Below are 18269 nucleotides of genomic sequence, written 5' to 3'. Positions count from 1 at the left end.
ATATATATATATATATATATATATATATGCACAAAAGGAAAAAGCTAGCTTCCTACTTAACCTTCTTTCAGTCACTCATAGTGCTATGAAAAGTAGAAAGTTAATGAAACACTGACTCTGAAGGCTGGGATTGTCATTTTACCATTACTGCTATCACAGTACTTCTAACTTTCCAGTAAAAAGATAATGGTGGGCTCAGGGTGTAGCTCAGTTGTTAGAGTGCTTGTCTAACATGTAGGAAGCCCTGAGTTAAACAGGATCAGGAGATTGAGGTCATCCTTGATTACACACTGAGTGAGTTTCAGGCTAGCTTGGGCTACATGATACATGAGAAGTTGTCTCAGAAAAAAAGAATGGAGGCATGCAACAGGCCAGGCTTATTTCTTCATTTTTCTGATAAATACACAATTTTGAAGAAAGGAGAGTTAATTTGGTGAGAGTAATTAATTACATATGTGCACCCAAAAAGTTTTAAAAGTGAATACTCTAGTGTAGACCCCCTATGGAGATCAGGCAGGCAAATGTGTAAGAACTCTTTGAGAGAATGGAAAATAGGAGAAATGCAAGTCTTATGTCTGATCCCAGGCCAATGGGGAAAACTGCTATTAACTACCTCCCTCTGCCAGTAATTGAAGCTATAAAAAGAACATCATTACAGCAAGGATAAGCCTATCTTGCTGTCTGAGGCAGACAGGAAAAAAAATGAAAGCATTCTAATTTTCTGAGTGCTCAGTGATCTTGGTAGCAATCAACATATAACCGAGCTTCTTCTGTTCCAACTGACAGTAGCCACCCTTTACAAGGCATCATCTTCCCTGCTGGTTTAAAAACTGGCAGAAGTCTTACTGCAAAATCTAAAGGCACCTTTTCAATCACTAAATTCTCCAGTCAGCAATTCTGGAGTCTACAAAAGCCACATTCTGTTGAAGTGATTCATGCAACCCTATGGCAACCATTAGATAAAATGTAAAAGTTATAACCAGCTGCTACAAAACATAGAGGGTTTAGGTGTTAACAACATTTGTATCCACAAGCTTATTAACCTTGATCTTTTCCCACCTCTGAGCTGGCTCTAATCCAACCTGGTCAATGTTATTTATTACTATGTTTACTTGATTTATAGCTACTACATTCAATCTCCTATTACCATTTCTCTTGTCCTGGACTCTCAAGTTGCAAACTCTCCAACTTTGCAACACAACTTCCCTAAAATACTTGAGCATGTCTGCAGATATCATGCTGTCTTCCCATATCTTCCACCATAACAGATACTGGAGGCATCCTTGACACATGCAAAGATGGCATTACTCTTAAAAGTTAAGTGTGGCCAGGTCACTAACAAGGACATGTTACTGGGACCTGCGGTACATCACTTCTGGGCAGAAGCTTTAAGGAACCCAAGTGAGACATGCCTATTTATTCTCAGGATTCAACAATGTGGACACAGAGTTCTGCGGACTCCAAATCTGATACCTACAGTAAGAAGAGGGAAGGAGGAGGCTATGGGGTAATCAATTTGTGAGGCATACATAAGCTTGTGCTATTTTTCCTTTAATTTTTCATTCAGGTATTTGAAGCGCTGGGGACTGAACTCAGAGTGGCACAAGCTACCACATGCTTTACTTTCACTCGTGTCCACAGACTAACCTTTTGTGTTTGGAAACCGCCATTTTGGAGTTGTCTGTCACCAACACTCACCAGCAGCCTGCTTTTCTGTGAGTGGTCACCTTGGCTACAGTATTGGCACCAAAGCCAGTAGCCTTCAATCTAGCTAAAGCTCCCACTTCCCCTCTCACACAGGCAACCATTTATGCTGCAAGACTCACCAGCAAGTCGGTGCCATTCACGTTCTACACATTTCCCCACACCTGGTTTGGGCTAATGGCTTCTTTCTCACCCCTCGTCTTTTATTGTTCTAAGTGATCTTCCACAATGATGAAAACAATCCTTATAATAAATTAATCTAGATATCGCCTACACTTGTAGCCCTTTAATGTTTTTCAACTACATTTGGATACTTGTTTCCAACCTGTGTGGCTTGCCTAGTTTTTATAATACAGATCACTGTATTTGCAGTTTTGACATGGAAAGCTCATCACAGTTAGGGACTCCAATTCATCAGTGGTCACAAGTGTTTTGGAAAGGAGTCCATGAATAAGGGCTACTGATGCAGCTACAGGTGAAGTGCAAACTTCAGGATGTAATAGCTCTTCAAAATCTCTTTCCAACTTGTCTTTGGGGCCTCATTTTGTATTTCCAATCTCAGATGCTGCTCAGAACCTCTGTCAGGAACACAATTATGCCTGTTCTAAACAGGGCAGAATTCTGTTCATACTTCAATGACTAGCTTACTGGTCAAATGATGCTTTCTGAAAAAGCTGCTCAAGAGTCCTTGGCAAAATTAACTGACCTCCAAGAAGAGGTTCCCTTTCTGTGTATCAAAAGTTAACATTTAGCTGTCTAAGATTCTACCTACCCAGAGGGCCTGGGAGCCTCTTGAAGATCGGGTCGACATTTATTTATCTTTGTGTTCCTGGCTCTTGGTACTGTGTGTATCAGATAGCAGGCTCATGATCCATAGTTTGTAAGTGAACAGCATTGTGTAAACCACATACCATACTCCTACTCACACATCCTATTGATGGATGTTAGGGTAAATTCTATGTGCTTCTATATTTATAACTTCTAATTTTAAAAACCTAGCATTTTACTTAACTATAGGCCAGCAAAACTCTCTCTGTGTGTGTGTGTGTGTGTGTGTGTGTGTGTGTCCATGTGCTTGTGTGTACATGTAGACACAGAAGTTTTCTGTGAATGCTATAGTAAACTAGCATGAACTGGGTAGTCTAAAATAACAGAAATTTATTCCTTCCCCATTCTAGGGGCCAAATCCAAGTTAAATACTGAGCAGGGGAACACTCTACTTCTGTTTTCAGCTCATTTCTAATGGCACCAAGGAAATCTTGACTTACATAGCCATCTCTCCAACTTCTGCCTTCATGGTCACACTGCCTACTCCATTCTAAATCTCTCGAAGCTCTCCCTCTCCCTCCTCTGAGAAGGATGCTTCTGATGGTTTTACAGCCCGATCAGGTGGTGCCTTCATCTCAGGATTGCCAAATACATTTGCAAAGACTATCTAAGTAAGGAAACACAAATAGGGATTTAGACATAGATATGTCACTTGGATGGGGTGAGCATCACCTAGCACACTACATTGTTAGTATGTTTGTGTGTGTTATATATTATACCACAGAAGGAGTCCTTGGGCTGGTGAGATGGTTCTGAGGGGAGGGGCATTTGTGCACAAGCCTGAGCACTTGAGTTTGATACCTGTATCCCACAAGTTAGAACAAGAGAATCAGCTCCCAAGAGATGTCCTCTGACACACATACATACACACACACACACACACACACACACACACACACGAGTGATATAATAGTTTTCCTCTTAGTCTGTTTTCTGTTACTATAAAAATACTTACTTGAAATAATCAATTTATGCCAGGCAGTGGTGGTGGTACACACGCCTTTAATTCCAGCCCTCAGGAGGCAGAAGTAATCGAATTTCTAAGTTTGAAGCCAGCCTGGACTACAGAGTGAGTTCCAGGTCAGACAGAGCTTCAATGGGAAACCCTGCCTCAAAAAAAAAAAAAAAAAAAAAAAAAAAAAAAAAAAGAAAAAAGAAAAACTTTGTTTACAGTTTTGGAGGGTTTAATCTATCCATTCCCCTGTTGCTCTGGGGCCCATGGCAAGGCAGCAGCATATCATGGAACACAATGAATGAAATCATTCACTTTGTAGCCAGGAAAAAAGGGAAAGGAAACTGGGTCCCTATATCCCTCTCAAAGGCACAGAACAGTGACCAGAAGTACTTTCTAAGTCTTTAAGAGAGCCTCTGGGAGACTACTCCTTGACTTCAGCTTGGATTATATCCTGTTCTGCTGGGGCATTCACACCTTGTTTCACGTGTTTGCTCTGAATACTGAATGACTTGTGTGAAAGACATTCCATTGAACGACCATAATTCATGCCATCTGAGATGTTAATATCCAAGATGTAAGATAATCATCATTTTGCAACAACCAAGACAGAATAAACACTACTGATTAAACTATGCCACACCATTAATTATAAAACACATTCTAATTAAAACATGCACTTTAGAATCAACGAATATGTTGATATCCATTTTGTAATCTATTCCCACAACACAGAAAAGTGAAAACAGCTTTCAATGAAAGAGTTTAGAAAAATCTCAATGATCTACCAGCAAAATTTCAACATTATGTTGGCTTCATCTATCCAATTTCTTTCCATTAGGCCAATACATATAAATAATCTCAGATACTAGGTGCCTTTTAGAATTGAGTGTGAAAAATCAAGGCCTTAGAAAGACTCTAGAAATTTGTTTGTATGAACATGACTTATGTAAAAAAAATACATAAAAGGAATAGATATACAAGGAAAGTTTTTAAAAGTCTCTAAATCCTTTGTGCTCTAGCAGGAAAGAGGAGGTTCTAGAGTCGAGATGTTTTCCTTTCCCAGAACCTGGTAGAAGATTGTAAGGTGAAGAATTAAGTGTGTGTACATGGGTACACATTATAAAATCCCAAAAAACCTGGAGTAGAGTCATTCACCTGGATTTGGATCTATCAAGTGGGACATCAATAGCAGTCTCTGTGTCACCTATGCCAGAATGAGAAGTTTGAATCTCTGCCTTCAGCCTAGAAGTACAAATATAGAGTGAAATAAAACATTTAAGTACATACTATTCCAGCTCTATAATTTCTTCAGCGAATCCAGGGTTGAATTCTGCTGAAATTTTATACAAGACACATTCAATAGACAAAGTTTCAGAGAATACTCTAAGTTCCCTTTCATTATTTATGCAGCCACTCTGAATTTTGAACCTGAGGTATGAGGCCCACATTTTTCTACATCTTTTCTGAAAAGGATTAATTCTGGCCTCTGCAAGAATTTGGAAGAAAATGATTTGGAGGGAGATAAACAAAATGTAAGAGAAATTTAAAGTTTTCAAACTAGACAAGGGTAGGTCACTATGGAGTCTGAGGAAAGTAAACGCACATTAAGAATTGTGTACAAAAGTGTGCCCCTTGTTTGTACCAAAAATAACAGAACTGCATACCTAATTATAGAATCTAAAAGTGAGAACAACTTGCAAACCCCCTTAAACCCCCTCTTAAATTATGATTTCTTGCCTGTCCTTTTCTCTTACACACACACACACACACACACACACACACACACACACACACACAGCAGCAGCAGCAAGCAGCAGCAGCAGCAGCAGCAGCAGCAGCAGCAGCTTAGTAGAGAATCAATGTAAAAGAAACTCTTCCCCAGAGAAAGCCTACTGCCAAAGCATCTGGATTCTGCTTCCAGACGGCATTTAACAAGTTCCTATCACTTCCAGACCTCACCAGGGCAGCCCTGCTTCAAAAGGAATTTAATTTTTCTTTGCACAAACAAATACTGGGTTTCCCATGGCCACTGGATAAGAAGAATACATCAATACCAGAGAGACAGGTCTTCTGTGACTTTTCTTTAGGGAATAAAGAGATTGTTTTCAGATTTCATTAACCTTTTATGCTCTTGGATCACAGCCCATGGTAATCTCTGAAAGACAGGTGTGGCTCAAGTGTGTTTTCCTACTGTTAAAAAGCAAAATATTCAACGAAGATAGTTCACATCAGTGGTAAACAGACTTTTTTAAATAACTGGGCTCACATAACAGCAGCCTGTAAGAAAATAGAAATCTTACATCATAAGCAAAAATTAATTCCAGATGGACTGAAGACAAATTTGAAATTTTCAAATCTTTCTAAACCATCTAAAAGACTACACACACAATCTATGTTTCCGGGTGGGTTTTGTTCATCAGGATTAAAGACATGAAAAGGAGACTTGTCTATCTGTATAAAAGTTCAAATCTGTTAAATGGAATAATACAAAGTCAGTAGACACAATAAATGTAAATAAAATGTTCCCAAAGAATACAAATACTATCTAGAGGAGCGGTGAGATGACTTAGTGTTTGACAGTGCTTGCTGCCAAGCTTGATGATCTGAGTTCAAACCTCAGGACCCTCACTGTAAAAAGAGAGAACAGATTACTACAAGTGGTCCTCTGCCCTGCACATGTTCACACCATAGTATATATGGACTTGTATACACATACACATGCACACAGGTTGATTCATAGAAGAAAAATGCAAATTTATGTATCAGTAAGACCTTGTTTCATTCACATCCATTAAGCTGGCAAGAACATCACAAACTAAGGTTGACACAGACTTGGGGAAATGGCATCCCCATATGTGAATGTGACAGAAATAAGAATTGTGATGGACTTTTTGGATTCCATCTTATCTGTCCTCATTAAAATAAACCCACTCTATCAACTGGACTTTGAATCTGACATAAGACCCATTCTTTCCTCCCCCTACTCCAAAGTTTGCTGTTTAACTGTGACATAATTGAGAGGAGGAGACACAAACAAGGCAATCCTGGGAAAATAGTGAAATCAATGATTTTATATATAGGGAAGTTTGGTGTGCTAATTACCAGAATTGCCAATCAAAAACAGAATGAAGCCTGGTGTGGTGGTGAACACTTTTAATCTTAGTACTCAATTCTTATTAAACAGTGACAGAATTCCATACATGTTTGGGTAAATTATGACATGGGTAAATACAGAGCAAGTATGAAGAACACACATTGGATTATTTTAAGTATATTGCAGTGTGGTGGTTTGAGTAAGAATGGCCCCATAGATATATTTGAATGCTTAGTCACCAAGGAGTGGCACTATTTGAAAGGACTGGAAGAACTAGGAGGTGTGGCCTTGTTGGAGTGTGTCACTAGGGGGTAGGCTTTCAAAAGCCCATGCCAAGCCCAGAGTCTCTCTGCTTGTAGATCAGGAAGTAGTTCTCAGCTACTTCTCCAATACCACCTGCTGCTGCTATGCTCCACACCATGATCATAACAGACTAACTCTCTGAAACTGTAAGCAAGTCCTCAGTTAAATGTTTTCTTTTATAAGAGCTGTCTTGTTCATGGTGTCTCTTCACAGAAATAGGACAATGACTAACACATACAGAAAGATTTCAAGGGTGGGAAGGCTTGATATAAAGGATGAATTAAGCTAGGTGAACTATTCATGACATCAGTCAGTACTTAGTGTATGCATGTCCTTCCTCACTCCTCTCTAGGCTCCACTTAGCCTGAAAACTCTTTTGATATCCGAGTATTAAAGCAGATAAGCCATTCAGATTGCTATCTTCCAGTTGGGTCTAAGAAAAAAAGAGGGTAAGGATGGAAGGAAAAACAAAAGGAGAGACACAGCAAGGCTGGGATACGCTTCCTCATCCACAATGAGGTGAACTTGAGGCTTTTCTTCTGGCAATAAAAGATTTCCCTTCAGCAACTGTCACCTCTACATGCTGATAGATACACCTGCTCATAGTCCTTCAGTGCAAAGTGGGCAAACTGAGACAATATTTTATTTCCTGTCAATCACTGGCTGAGCGAACTGAGCCAGGCTCTTCTGACTCCCTTCTCCACAGACAGCATGGGGAAGACATTTGTACCAATGTTCACCAGAAGACAATGACATTCAAGCTCATGCATTTGCTCCTCCCATGTCTTGAAGTGCCCTGTGAATTTCTACCATTCATCCTCAAGTTGCAGTGCTTAGGACTCACAGCTGTAACACTCAGAGCTATGTTCTGACTCACCCAAGTGGCCCAAACATCACTTTGGGGTATGTTATGAATTACATGCAAAAAAGAAGGCATGCAGTATTTTTAAATTAATCATTACTATTCAATTACAAAAACAGAGGTAATGACTATTTAATAACAGAAAAAAAAACAGAAAATTTAGAAAGTAATTAACTCCTAATAAACTTGACATTACCCATGAACATCCCATAGAAATCAATATAAAGTACATTAAGATTTTTGTTATTGTGATTACAAGGTTTTTGCACAAAAAATTTTAACTGAACAAAAATCTCAGGAAATTCAGATAAAAGTACATTATTGAAGCTAATTTACCGGTAAACAAAGAAACACTAATACAAATGAGAAAAAGTATGATTTTTTAAAATTATCTAAATTAGCAAAGACTAAGAAATTACTATGACAGTCAATGAAATACAAAGTGACAGGCTTACTCATCATGATCTAAACCAGTGGTTCTCAACCTGTGGGTCATGACCCCCTTTGGTGGGAGTCACACCAGATAACCTGCATATCAGATATGTATATTATAATTCATAATAGTGGCAAAATTACAGTTACGAAGTAGCAAAACAATGGTGTTTGGTTAGAGGATCATAGCATGAGGAACTGTATTAAATGGTTGAAGGACTAGGAAGGTTGAGATCGACTGGTCTAAACGTTCCCAATTGCACCTGTGAACAATCGAAAAGCAAGACTTTTGCTTCTAGGAGCCTCAAATGATGATATAAAAAATTGACTAATTTAAGTAAAAAGATGTTTTCAAAAACAGCATACTCAAAAGGGTGTCGTACAACAGGAAAATGGCTAAAAAAAAAATAATGATTTACTGGTAAGGCAGACGTCCATTAATCCTAATAATTCTACCTTCCAGCAATAATGAAGTAGTGCAGCAGTGTGCACAGCTGAGTTATGTACAGTTTGGTCCCACTTTTATATGTATTTTCTTTGCATTCCATATCTGCCTAAACCAATTGTTATATAACAATAAACTCTCTGAGCTTAAAGCCGATATTCACTCCACCTTCTTTTTCTATATTTTCTAAATTCCCTGTAATGATAAAAATAGAAAATACTGTTTTAATTGCAACTATCTCATATTTCTGGCCAATGGATTAGAATGGGGGAAAAGCTTCTCTCAAAGATTGTACAGCTATTGCCATGAATGTATCAAGTCAGAGAAAATGTGGAAAGTATACAAACTGAATAGCAAAAATAAGGTGAGGCGTGCTGTTCAGCCACCATTCCCTACAAGAACATAACTCTATGCGGCCTACTTTTGATACAGAACTTTCAGCTCTAATAACGGGTTTCTTGGCTGGACATATAGCTCGTGGCAGATTACTTGCCTAACATGTATAGGCCCTAACAATCATCCACATGTATAGGCCCTAACAATCATCCCCAACAGACAACATTCTTTATTATTTATTTATTTATTTATTTATTTATTTATTTATTTATTTATTTTTTTGGTTTTTCGAGACAGGGTTTCTCTGTGTAGCTTTGGAGCCTATCCTGGCATTTGCTCTGGAGACCAGGTTGACCTCGAATTCACAGAGATCCGCCTGCCTCTGCCTCCCGAGTGCTGGGAATAAAGGTGTGCACCACCAACGCCCGGCTCTAGACAGCATTCTTAAACACAAGGGAGATGTTAGGGAGCTACTGCTGCTTTAAAAACCCTTCTGGGTAATAGGTGGTCCCTAATACCTAATGCCCCCATCTCCTGCCACAGGAGCCCTCAGTCACAGATCAGACTTCAACCCTGCCTTCTGGTGCTTCCATGCCAAGGTGCCAAAGTCCTGACCAATGATATGTGAGTGAGATGTGGTAAGGAACTAGAACACACCCCCTTGGCCCCTCATGCAATGTGAGATGCAGACAAAATAGCTAAGGCTCCAGTGGCTACTCAGAACCATGAGGTCACATTGACAGTGACAACAGCTTCAAAGGGGCAAAAACAGAAAGACAGAACAATGTTAATCTTCAACTCTGGACCTGGTGGCATGTAAGTCCTGGACAACACACCAACAGGCTTCTCCATGTTGTGTAAGTCACTCTGTGTGTGTGTGTGTGTGTGTGTGTGTGTGTGTGTGTGTGTGTGTGTGTATTTCAATTTGTGATGCATGACTGAAATTAACCTTGACTGATATACATAACCATGATAAATGAGCCTCTGAAATTACTGCCAAACCTATCTACTCTGGCTCCATCTTAACTGGCCAAAACACGGGACCAAAATAAACAGAAAAAAAAAATAATAAGGACAGCCTCTTAATAAAGCTTTCTGTTACTTGTTATTTTTAAGTAGGTAATTTGAACCTTCCAGAGCACTTTGCTCTCACATATGCACATGTGCCTCTCTTTCAACTAATTAAGTTGCTTTTTAACTTGGGCCAAGAGCTTGGCTGGTTCTGAGGGATGATGGTCCCCAGGAAAAAATGAATGCTAAAAAATTCTGAGTGTGAACACCCTGAAACAGTCTGAAGTGAAAGACCTGAGAGTATGAGACTAAGGACCAGAAATGACAGTGGAGAGGATACATGCTAGTTCTGTGTTTCTGACCATTTTCACTGGCCCACTGTGACTACAAGAGAATGGTAATCTAAAGTAAACATTACTCACAGAAAAAATAGCATCTGCAGAGATAATGTTCATGTGTTACGAAAGGTTTTCTCAGGGAATTCTTTAACCCTCTTATGAATGGATGGCAGCCTCTTCAACAACCAGTGTTTGTAACTGCCTACATGGCAGTAGACATGACTGAAAACAGCAATGCCACAAAAATGGCGTGACTCTTGTCTGTTATTTTGAGATATGTAAGTCTAGTCCCCTGATAGAAAAAAGAGCAAAGCTTCATTTCCAACATTTTTTAAATATGGTATTAAAGAAACTGTCACCTTAATAAAGAAAAAAAAAAGGTTTCTAGCTGAAGAAATTGTTCTCTATTGAGTTAGGAAAATTAACCAGCAGGCACAACTTCTCTTAAATCTTTCCAGGGATACATACATAAGCACTGCTCAGAAACAACTACATTCTGCTCTATGCTATAACTAGGCCCATTCCCAATAACTCTGAGTGAGTGCTCAGTATTACCCAGAATAACAAGTATCTCCATAGTGCTACAGAATTTATATTGCATTTTAAATTCAATACCATGGTATTTATTAAATAACCATTAAGCCATCAAAGCCCAAGTGGTGTTTAAATACTTCAATCTGGGTTAACAATTAGTAGAATCAATTAAAATGACTTGCCCTGTAATTGTAAGGCAATTCATCAACAGTACTGCAAAGGGGCTTGGAAATGTTGTTTTTCCTTCCTTTCCTACAACAGAATATTCCTTCAAGGGCATTAAAGGAAACTCATTGTCTGGGATTAAGACACTACAGTCAGTCTTGTGGCTATTCTAGGAAGAGACAACTGCATCAAATTGGCAATTATAGTCTTGTAGAATATTTGAACCAAGTGGTTTGCTTTACTAAGAAATAAAATTGCCAGTATCCACGATGAGATCCTGGGCAGCTAAACAGATGGCTACCTCACTGGGCCTTTCTTGAGATAAGAGATGACTAGTCTCAACATTTTAGTGTAAACAGGGGGAATCACATGAGCAGTATAATGACATCAAAGTTTTAAAATTCAAAGGCATATGTCCCAATGCAACATGTACAGTAGTCACCTTTAGCATGACAGTTGGTTTATCCATCCAGCAAATTTTTATTAAGCCTGAAAATAAATTGCAATTTCTAGAATGAATGTATTTAAAACATTATAACAGCCACATAAACCACTGTCTTATAAATCATGATGGTCTATGAGTTTCTTATTTTTCTTATTGCTTGCCTGGAAGGTTGGTTCTGATTTATAAACTTAATAATATAATGTCTGCCTCATATGGGACAAGGTGAACTCCTATTACAGGCCTGCAGGTGTCTGAGGCCACACAGTTATTAACACTGAGATTTGCTCATTCATTTATTAAATGCTTACTTGGAGTCTCCCATATGATGGGATCTGTTAGAGGAGCTGAGAAATAATAAAAATACTTCTAGGTAACTTTTACCTGAAGTTGGAGTAGAAGTGGGTAGGGAAGTGGGGGAGGCTTTTCATGTGGGGATACTCTGTGAGAGAATTAATCTCCAGAAATGTAAAATGCTTTAGCAGATATTTTGCTATTTTGCATCTTCAGGAATGACAAAATATGCCAACCATGAATGGGAGTTACTTTTCATTTTGTACACAATAGCTGGTGTACTAAAGATGGGGATCCTACTAAGACCAGACGGGAGTTTATGAGTCTTCCACAAGCTGTGGTTTAGTAAGTGAAAAGACAGGTCCCTTAGCAATAGCCAACAAAAATAAATGAGTTTACAAGCTGGTCTGCAAGAACTGGCTATTTTAGTAAGGCAGCCAGTGAGAGAAAGAGACCCAAAATACTCCCTCTTTAATTGATGATGCAGAGGGTCACAACAACCAAAGCATTTTCTCAGATTCTCAATGCCAGTGTGGAAATGCATTTCATGTAAGACTTTCAAAACAACCATGATACTTAAATGCAAAGACACTAAAGTAGCCATGTCCACCCTCGCCTCATGGGTCTAAATGTTTATTACCGGCCACAGCCTAAAACAACATCCTCTCCCATCCTGACTTCATCACTTTCAGACGTGGCCAATAATCAGAGTAAGTGAGAACTAGGAGAACCTGGAAGTATACAGTGTAGAGAGAACATTAGACTGACTGTCTAACCATTTACCTTACACACAAAAGTAACTACAGGCACTGAAAAGATCACTAGTAGCCAAAACCATGTAAATATACACTCAGATGTTTAAATGTCTCAGCTCATTACTTTGGTACCACGTGACTCTGGATTCAGTTAAAAATCCCTTCCTGATTTTCCTGCTCTAGCCTCTCTCGGCCCAACCTTGAGTTAGTTCGTAACACTTTCTCGCTGATAAAGACTTCACTCCTTTTTATAACCTGCACATGTTTATGGCATCTATACTTGACAGAAGCCACCTGGAGCATTTGTTTGTCTGCCTCTAGAAATGTACTAAAATCTATCATTCTGACTCCCGCACTCTCAATGACACATACAGAAGCCTCCCCTTGAAAGTATACAAGCATCTTTATACCAAGCTTAAATATGTATATACACTATTATGCAATATACATGTTATCCATACATGCTATTACATTAATGCCCTAAATAAGCAGAAACACAAGACTGCTGGCTCTAAAGTTTTTCTCACTACTATAATTTCTACTATCTATAACAGTATCTATGGGCCCAATGAATATTAGCCAATATTATAGGACCATTTATAAGACATATCAGAGGCGAGTATGTCTATTTTTCCTCCATGAAAAAAACTACAAATGAAAGAAATGAAGAGAGCTGATCAAAACTGTACAGTAGAGTTCTTGACTCCAAAGTCAACATCATTTAGCATCATTTTTATCTTCCCTATCTTATAAATGCACCCTTTGTGTTATAAATACAGACTGACAGGGAAAAAAATGAAGCCATAATAGAAGCATAAATATCTTCTGGGGCAATACATATGTTGTTAGTCTAACAAAACGCACATGTGTGTGAGTGCACTCACACACACACACTCACACACACATCAATCACAGAGCACATTTTCAGAACTTAGATGAATTTCAAAGACAAAACATGGATTTAGAAGGATCTCTAACATTTGCAAGCAGCCATATGGAGCCCCTTGGGGGTCTAATTGTTCATATTTCTGCATCTACAGTCTCCAGGTGCACAACCGATAAGGCCACAGAACACCTCAACATAAGGCAAAACCCAAGTTCCCACAGCTCAACACCCCAGGCATAGAATCAGAATGGACTTCCCCTATAGCTAATACAATAGTTAATTTCAATTGACAGCTTGATTGGATTAAGAGACTTGACCCCAAGTTATTACTGAGACACACTTGGATGTATATGTTAGCTTTTTTTCTGGAAAGAATCAGCCACAGGCAAAAGACTTACTTTGAATGTGGGTGGCACCACACTAGGGTTTTAGGACTTTTGCAAGATGAAGTAGAAAATGGGCAGCTCCCTCAGACCCTGCTGTGAGTGTGGACTGCTGGAGTGAAGCAGGAGTTACTATTCTCTGTTCTCTCCCTGGTTCTGAATGAATTTGTGGAATCTGATCCTACAAACAATTTATAAGCCTACACTATTTAAAATACCTGACAGTCAGAGAATCAATAACTAGGGTTGGCCTCTGCAGCCATTCTATCAACTCTCCCAGGGAACTACTATCCAGGCTTTTCCTTTGGGTTCCCCAGAAGGATTGGGGGGCAAAACCTAGGAAGTCTCATCAACTGTATTTACTACTCAAAGATCAATTTCTTCACTGGAGAGCTGGCAAGATGGTTCAGTGGGTAAAGGCACTTGCTGCCAAGCGTGATGACTTGAATTCCATCCACACACGATAGAAGGAGGGAAGTGACTCCCCCAAGTTGTCCCCTAACATTCACATGTGCACTGTGGCATGTTAATGGAAAGAATCTATGATTTGGCTCTTTTAAAGTCTACCCAAATTAAATTGTTAAAATAACTTGTCCCTCTTCCCATCAGATTAGCAAAAACTTCAAAAGCAAGCAAGGAGCCCTACAATATAGTAAGGATGTGGGCCCAGTGCTGTTCCCACAATGCCCATGTTTGCATGAGTCTAACCTTTGGTCTCTAGGGCAATGACAATTGTGTCACAAGTTTAAAAAGATTCACATGTGCTCTCAGCAAGGGAGGAACACATTCTCATCCCCAAAACAAGCCTACGTATAGGAATGCTCATTATCTCGGAACTTACAGATGAAGTAGGGTAAGTGGCGACTTCATGTCCACTAATGAGGGAGTAGATATAAATACAATTTAATGTCCACCTATAAGGGGCCAGATAGATATATGCTATAGGCATTCCCACAGAATATCATGCAGCTATTAGAATCTATGCTAACAAAAAAGAGATGGGACTGGTTAATGAAGGAATCAGGTATACAGTAATATTGGCTACAAGTATGACTTGGATTCTCAAGTGGTTAATCACAAGAGGAATTTATGATAAAGAACTAGAATTACACATGATGATCAAAATCCATCCCAAGGCTTGAAAGGACACAGTGTTAAGACTTGCAGCCCACATCCCAATTTGAAAAGAAGTGTGGGGTGAGCTCAGTGCTGATTGAGACCCTTTTAATGAATGACAGGGATAGGAAAGTAGTTAGTAAGACTGAGAGTTATGTCTAAGGCTGATGCACAGTCTCTCTGCACTTTGAGTTGGAGGAAGTCTGAGCAATTTGCACACCACGTGCACCAATGCTCTATTGCCTCGCTGAGAAGTTTTGGCAGAGTTTGCAGAGATGAGGGAAGGTCTGGAAATGGAAAGGTAAAGACTCACAACCTGCCAAAACATACAATTTTGCACATTGGAGGAAATGAAACTGCACACACACACACACACACACACACACACACACACACACACACACACAGTTACTTATTAAAGCACAACACACTTTGCCACCCCCACGCTAAGTAGAAATGCCTCAATATGCCTCAATGTCCTCCCCTGGATTCAACAGTTATTACCATCACATACTTCCTTCTTAGTTTTAAAACTTCTAGTTTATTCCCAGTAACCACCACAACCACCACCACCAGCCAAAGACAGCAAGCATGCCAATGTTGTTTTCCAGCTTTCAAAACTTTCTCATTTATTAATTCTCTTGTCAGTGTTTCAGTGTCTAGTCTAGCCTTACAGACAAGCAATAGAATAAGACCTCTTTGGGGGCACTTACACATCTCATATGAAACACACTTTACTCTAGAAAGCAAGACATAAGGCAAGTGCCTGTGACTTGAAGAAACGGCATCCTTCTGTTCAGACCAGTTTTGATCTGGCTTGTGTGTGACCACAGCTCTATCTATGTGCCTGCCTGGTGCCAGCCCGCCCGGCTGCCCTACAGCAGAGCAGACTTCTTCCTACAATCTGAAGTCCCAAGAAGCTTAACTGGGTGAAGTTACAAGTGCAAAAAAAACAGACACAACTTAAACTGTCCCCTCCAACATCTCAAAACTAAAGGTGTCCACTTGACTGACAGTAGCACATCTACATATTTGTTTGCATATGTCACAGTGCAGAATAATCAGTGTGTGTGGTGGGGGGCGGTGTTCTTGGTTGTTTTCTTGTGGTCAGTTTCAGGAAATACAGGCATTTCTTGGTTCAGAGCTCAGATTGCAAATCAATATGCTTTAGCGGCTTAAAATATTTTTTCTAAGCTGGAAGCGCGCTATGCTAATAATTAACCGTAAGCATACCATCACTTCTGCTAAAGACATTTTCTGCACACAACCCTAAATCACTCGTTGTTGTGTTAAACAGAGTAGACGAGCTGTAATAAAAGATCTCCAAGAAACGTGATCGTTTTCATTGGGTCACCCGGGAGCTTTTCCTCTGAAATCTGCAGTTTCTTGGCAGACATAGGGAAGACCGGTTGGAGAGAGCACCCCAAACAAGATACCACCCAGAGCCCAATTATTTTCGTCAGGAAGTTGCCTAAGACAACTTCAGGGTTCCCAGATTGAGTAATTCTTGCATCCAAGGTTACTATCTGCAGGTTTCCACGATGTTGATTTTTTTTTTTAAGGTGCCCTTATTAACTGCACTGCAAGGGTTCTGATTTGCACCTCTCTGGCGACGGCGGCTGCTGCTGCTGGGGGGGAGTGGAGTGCCGCGCCAGGGCTGCGGCAGCCCTCGCAGGCCAACTAGACAGCCAGGGGCGAGCACTGCCCCCGCCCCCCCCCGGGTCCCACCCTTCCTGGCACCCGCGCGCCCCGCCGGTACTCACCGCTGTCCAGCCGCGCGATCTGGGGCAGCCGGTAAGTGCTGACCAGCAGGTCGAGCGGCACAGCCACTGGGCTCCACTTCACATCCTTGAGGCTGCAGCCCAACGAGGGCACCGGGTCCATCTTCCCCACCTCCTCCGGCCCCGCGCTCCCGCGCCCGCTCCACCGCTGGCTGGCGGGCGGCTTCGCTCTCCCGCCGCGGGCAGCCGGGCAGCGAGGCACAGCGGCGGGGACGCCGGCACCCGCCTTCAGCGGCCACACCGAGGCATGGCTGGCGCCCCGCGCCCTCAAGCCAGGGGAGCGCTGCAGGCGGCCCGGCTGGCTGCGGCGGCTCCTCTCCTCCTCCGCCTCCCCTGGCCCGGCTCTGCAGCTGCGGCGGCCGGCCGCCCGCCTCCTCCTCGGGCCCCTCCTAGCCTCCGCCTCGAGCACAGTGTGAGGAGGAGCCGCGGGTCGGAGGAACGCCATAGCAGCGCTCCCGGCACTGACTAATCAACAAGGGGCATGGGACGCCTGCGCAGCCCGCCCTGGCACCGCCTCCGTGCCCGCCTCCCACCGGGGACTCCGCCTCCCTGGGGCACAGGCTCCGCCTCTCCGACTCGGACCTCGCCTCTTTTCCTCGGATCCCGCCTCCACGCCACTAGCTCCACCTCTCTGGAGCCGAGGCTTCACCTCCCTGGAACGCGGGCTCCACCACTAGCTCCGCCTACCTCCGAGTAGGCTCAGCCTTTCACAGTTCCCGCCCACACATAACCCCGCCTTCCTCTGGCGCCGCCTTCCTTAACCTAGCCCCGCCTCCTCAACCACAGTACCCATAGGCCCCGCCTCCCTAGCTCCGCCTCCTACAGGCCCCGCCTCCCGCACATTTCTCTAGCTAGGAGCTCTGCCTCCCTCCGAGGCGGCTCCCGGGACTGTGGTACCCGCTCGGCTGCGCTCCGCAAGCTTTGGCTCTCGCTCCCCCGTCCGACCGCTCGCGCGCCCTGCAGCCTCGCCCGGCGCGTCCTTCCCGGTGCCCGCGGTGCAGCCAGCGCTCTTCATGGTCGGCAGTGGCGAACTCTGATGTTGCCTCTGGCAGCTACAGCAGGTTTTCCTGGCTATAGGGACCGGGGCGGGAAAGAGCCAGCCCGTGGAGTTAGCCATCGGTGGTGCTTCCTGACTCCATGACTCCATAGACGGAGATGAAAGTTTCTGTGATCAGTTCAAGTGTGGCTGCAAGGCAGGATGCAAAAGATTCCCAGACGCAGAAAGCTGTGGAGTGTCAACGTCCAGGAGGTCATCCTCCTCCAACGCGCAGAGAGGTTCTCTTCTGATAGATAAATCCCCTTTCCTAAACATGCTACCAGAACTTTCGGGGATGTCACAAAATGGCACAACTCTTGGGAAGCGGTGCTAGCATTTAACCCACAGGTTGCTTTCCATAATAATGTTGCCCACAGTCTTGAAATAGGGTTTGCTTGTTGTGGCCAGAGCTCAGATAATAGAAGGGATTACGAGGTCCCTAGTTTCCAGGCAAAGCCCGGACTTGTGTGTTGCTTTTTTTTTTTTTTTTTTTTTTTTCATGAAGTTCAGCTAGAGAGATGAGCAGCTCCTGAGGTGAACCTGTTCCATCAACACGCTTTCAGTATTAG

General features: G+C 41.9%; 1 protein-coding gene across 3 annotated transcripts in view; it reads right to left on the bottom strand.

Annotated features, from left to right (window-relative positions):
- Garem1 (GRB2 associated regulator of MAPK1 subtype 1) overlaps window positions 1-17124 on the bottom strand; it is a 164370-nt gene extending 147246 nt beyond the window's left edge. For all 3 annotated transcript variants that reach the window (XR_004768373.1, XM_027400549.2, XM_027400550.2), the window contains exon 1: window positions 16647-17124. Coding sequence is in view for 2 of the 3 variants with exons in the window: in XM_027400549.2 (XP_027256350.1) it covers window positions 16647-17109 (463 nt within the window). In the remaining variant the exon portion in view is untranslated. The remainder of the gene's footprint in view (window positions 1-16646) is intronic.
- Window positions 17125-18269: the final 1145 nt, after the last annotated feature.

Source organism: Cricetulus griseus, chromosome 2 (assembly GCF_003668045.3).
Source record: "Cricetulus griseus strain 17A/GY chromosome 2, alternate assembly CriGri-PICRH-1.0, whole genome shotgun sequence".
NCBI classification, from domain to species: domain Eukaryota; kingdom Metazoa; phylum Chordata; class Mammalia; order Rodentia; family Cricetidae; genus Cricetulus; species Cricetulus griseus.
The sequence above is the reverse complement of the archived record's forward strand: the minus strand, read 5'-3'. Positions and strand labels throughout refer to the sequence as shown.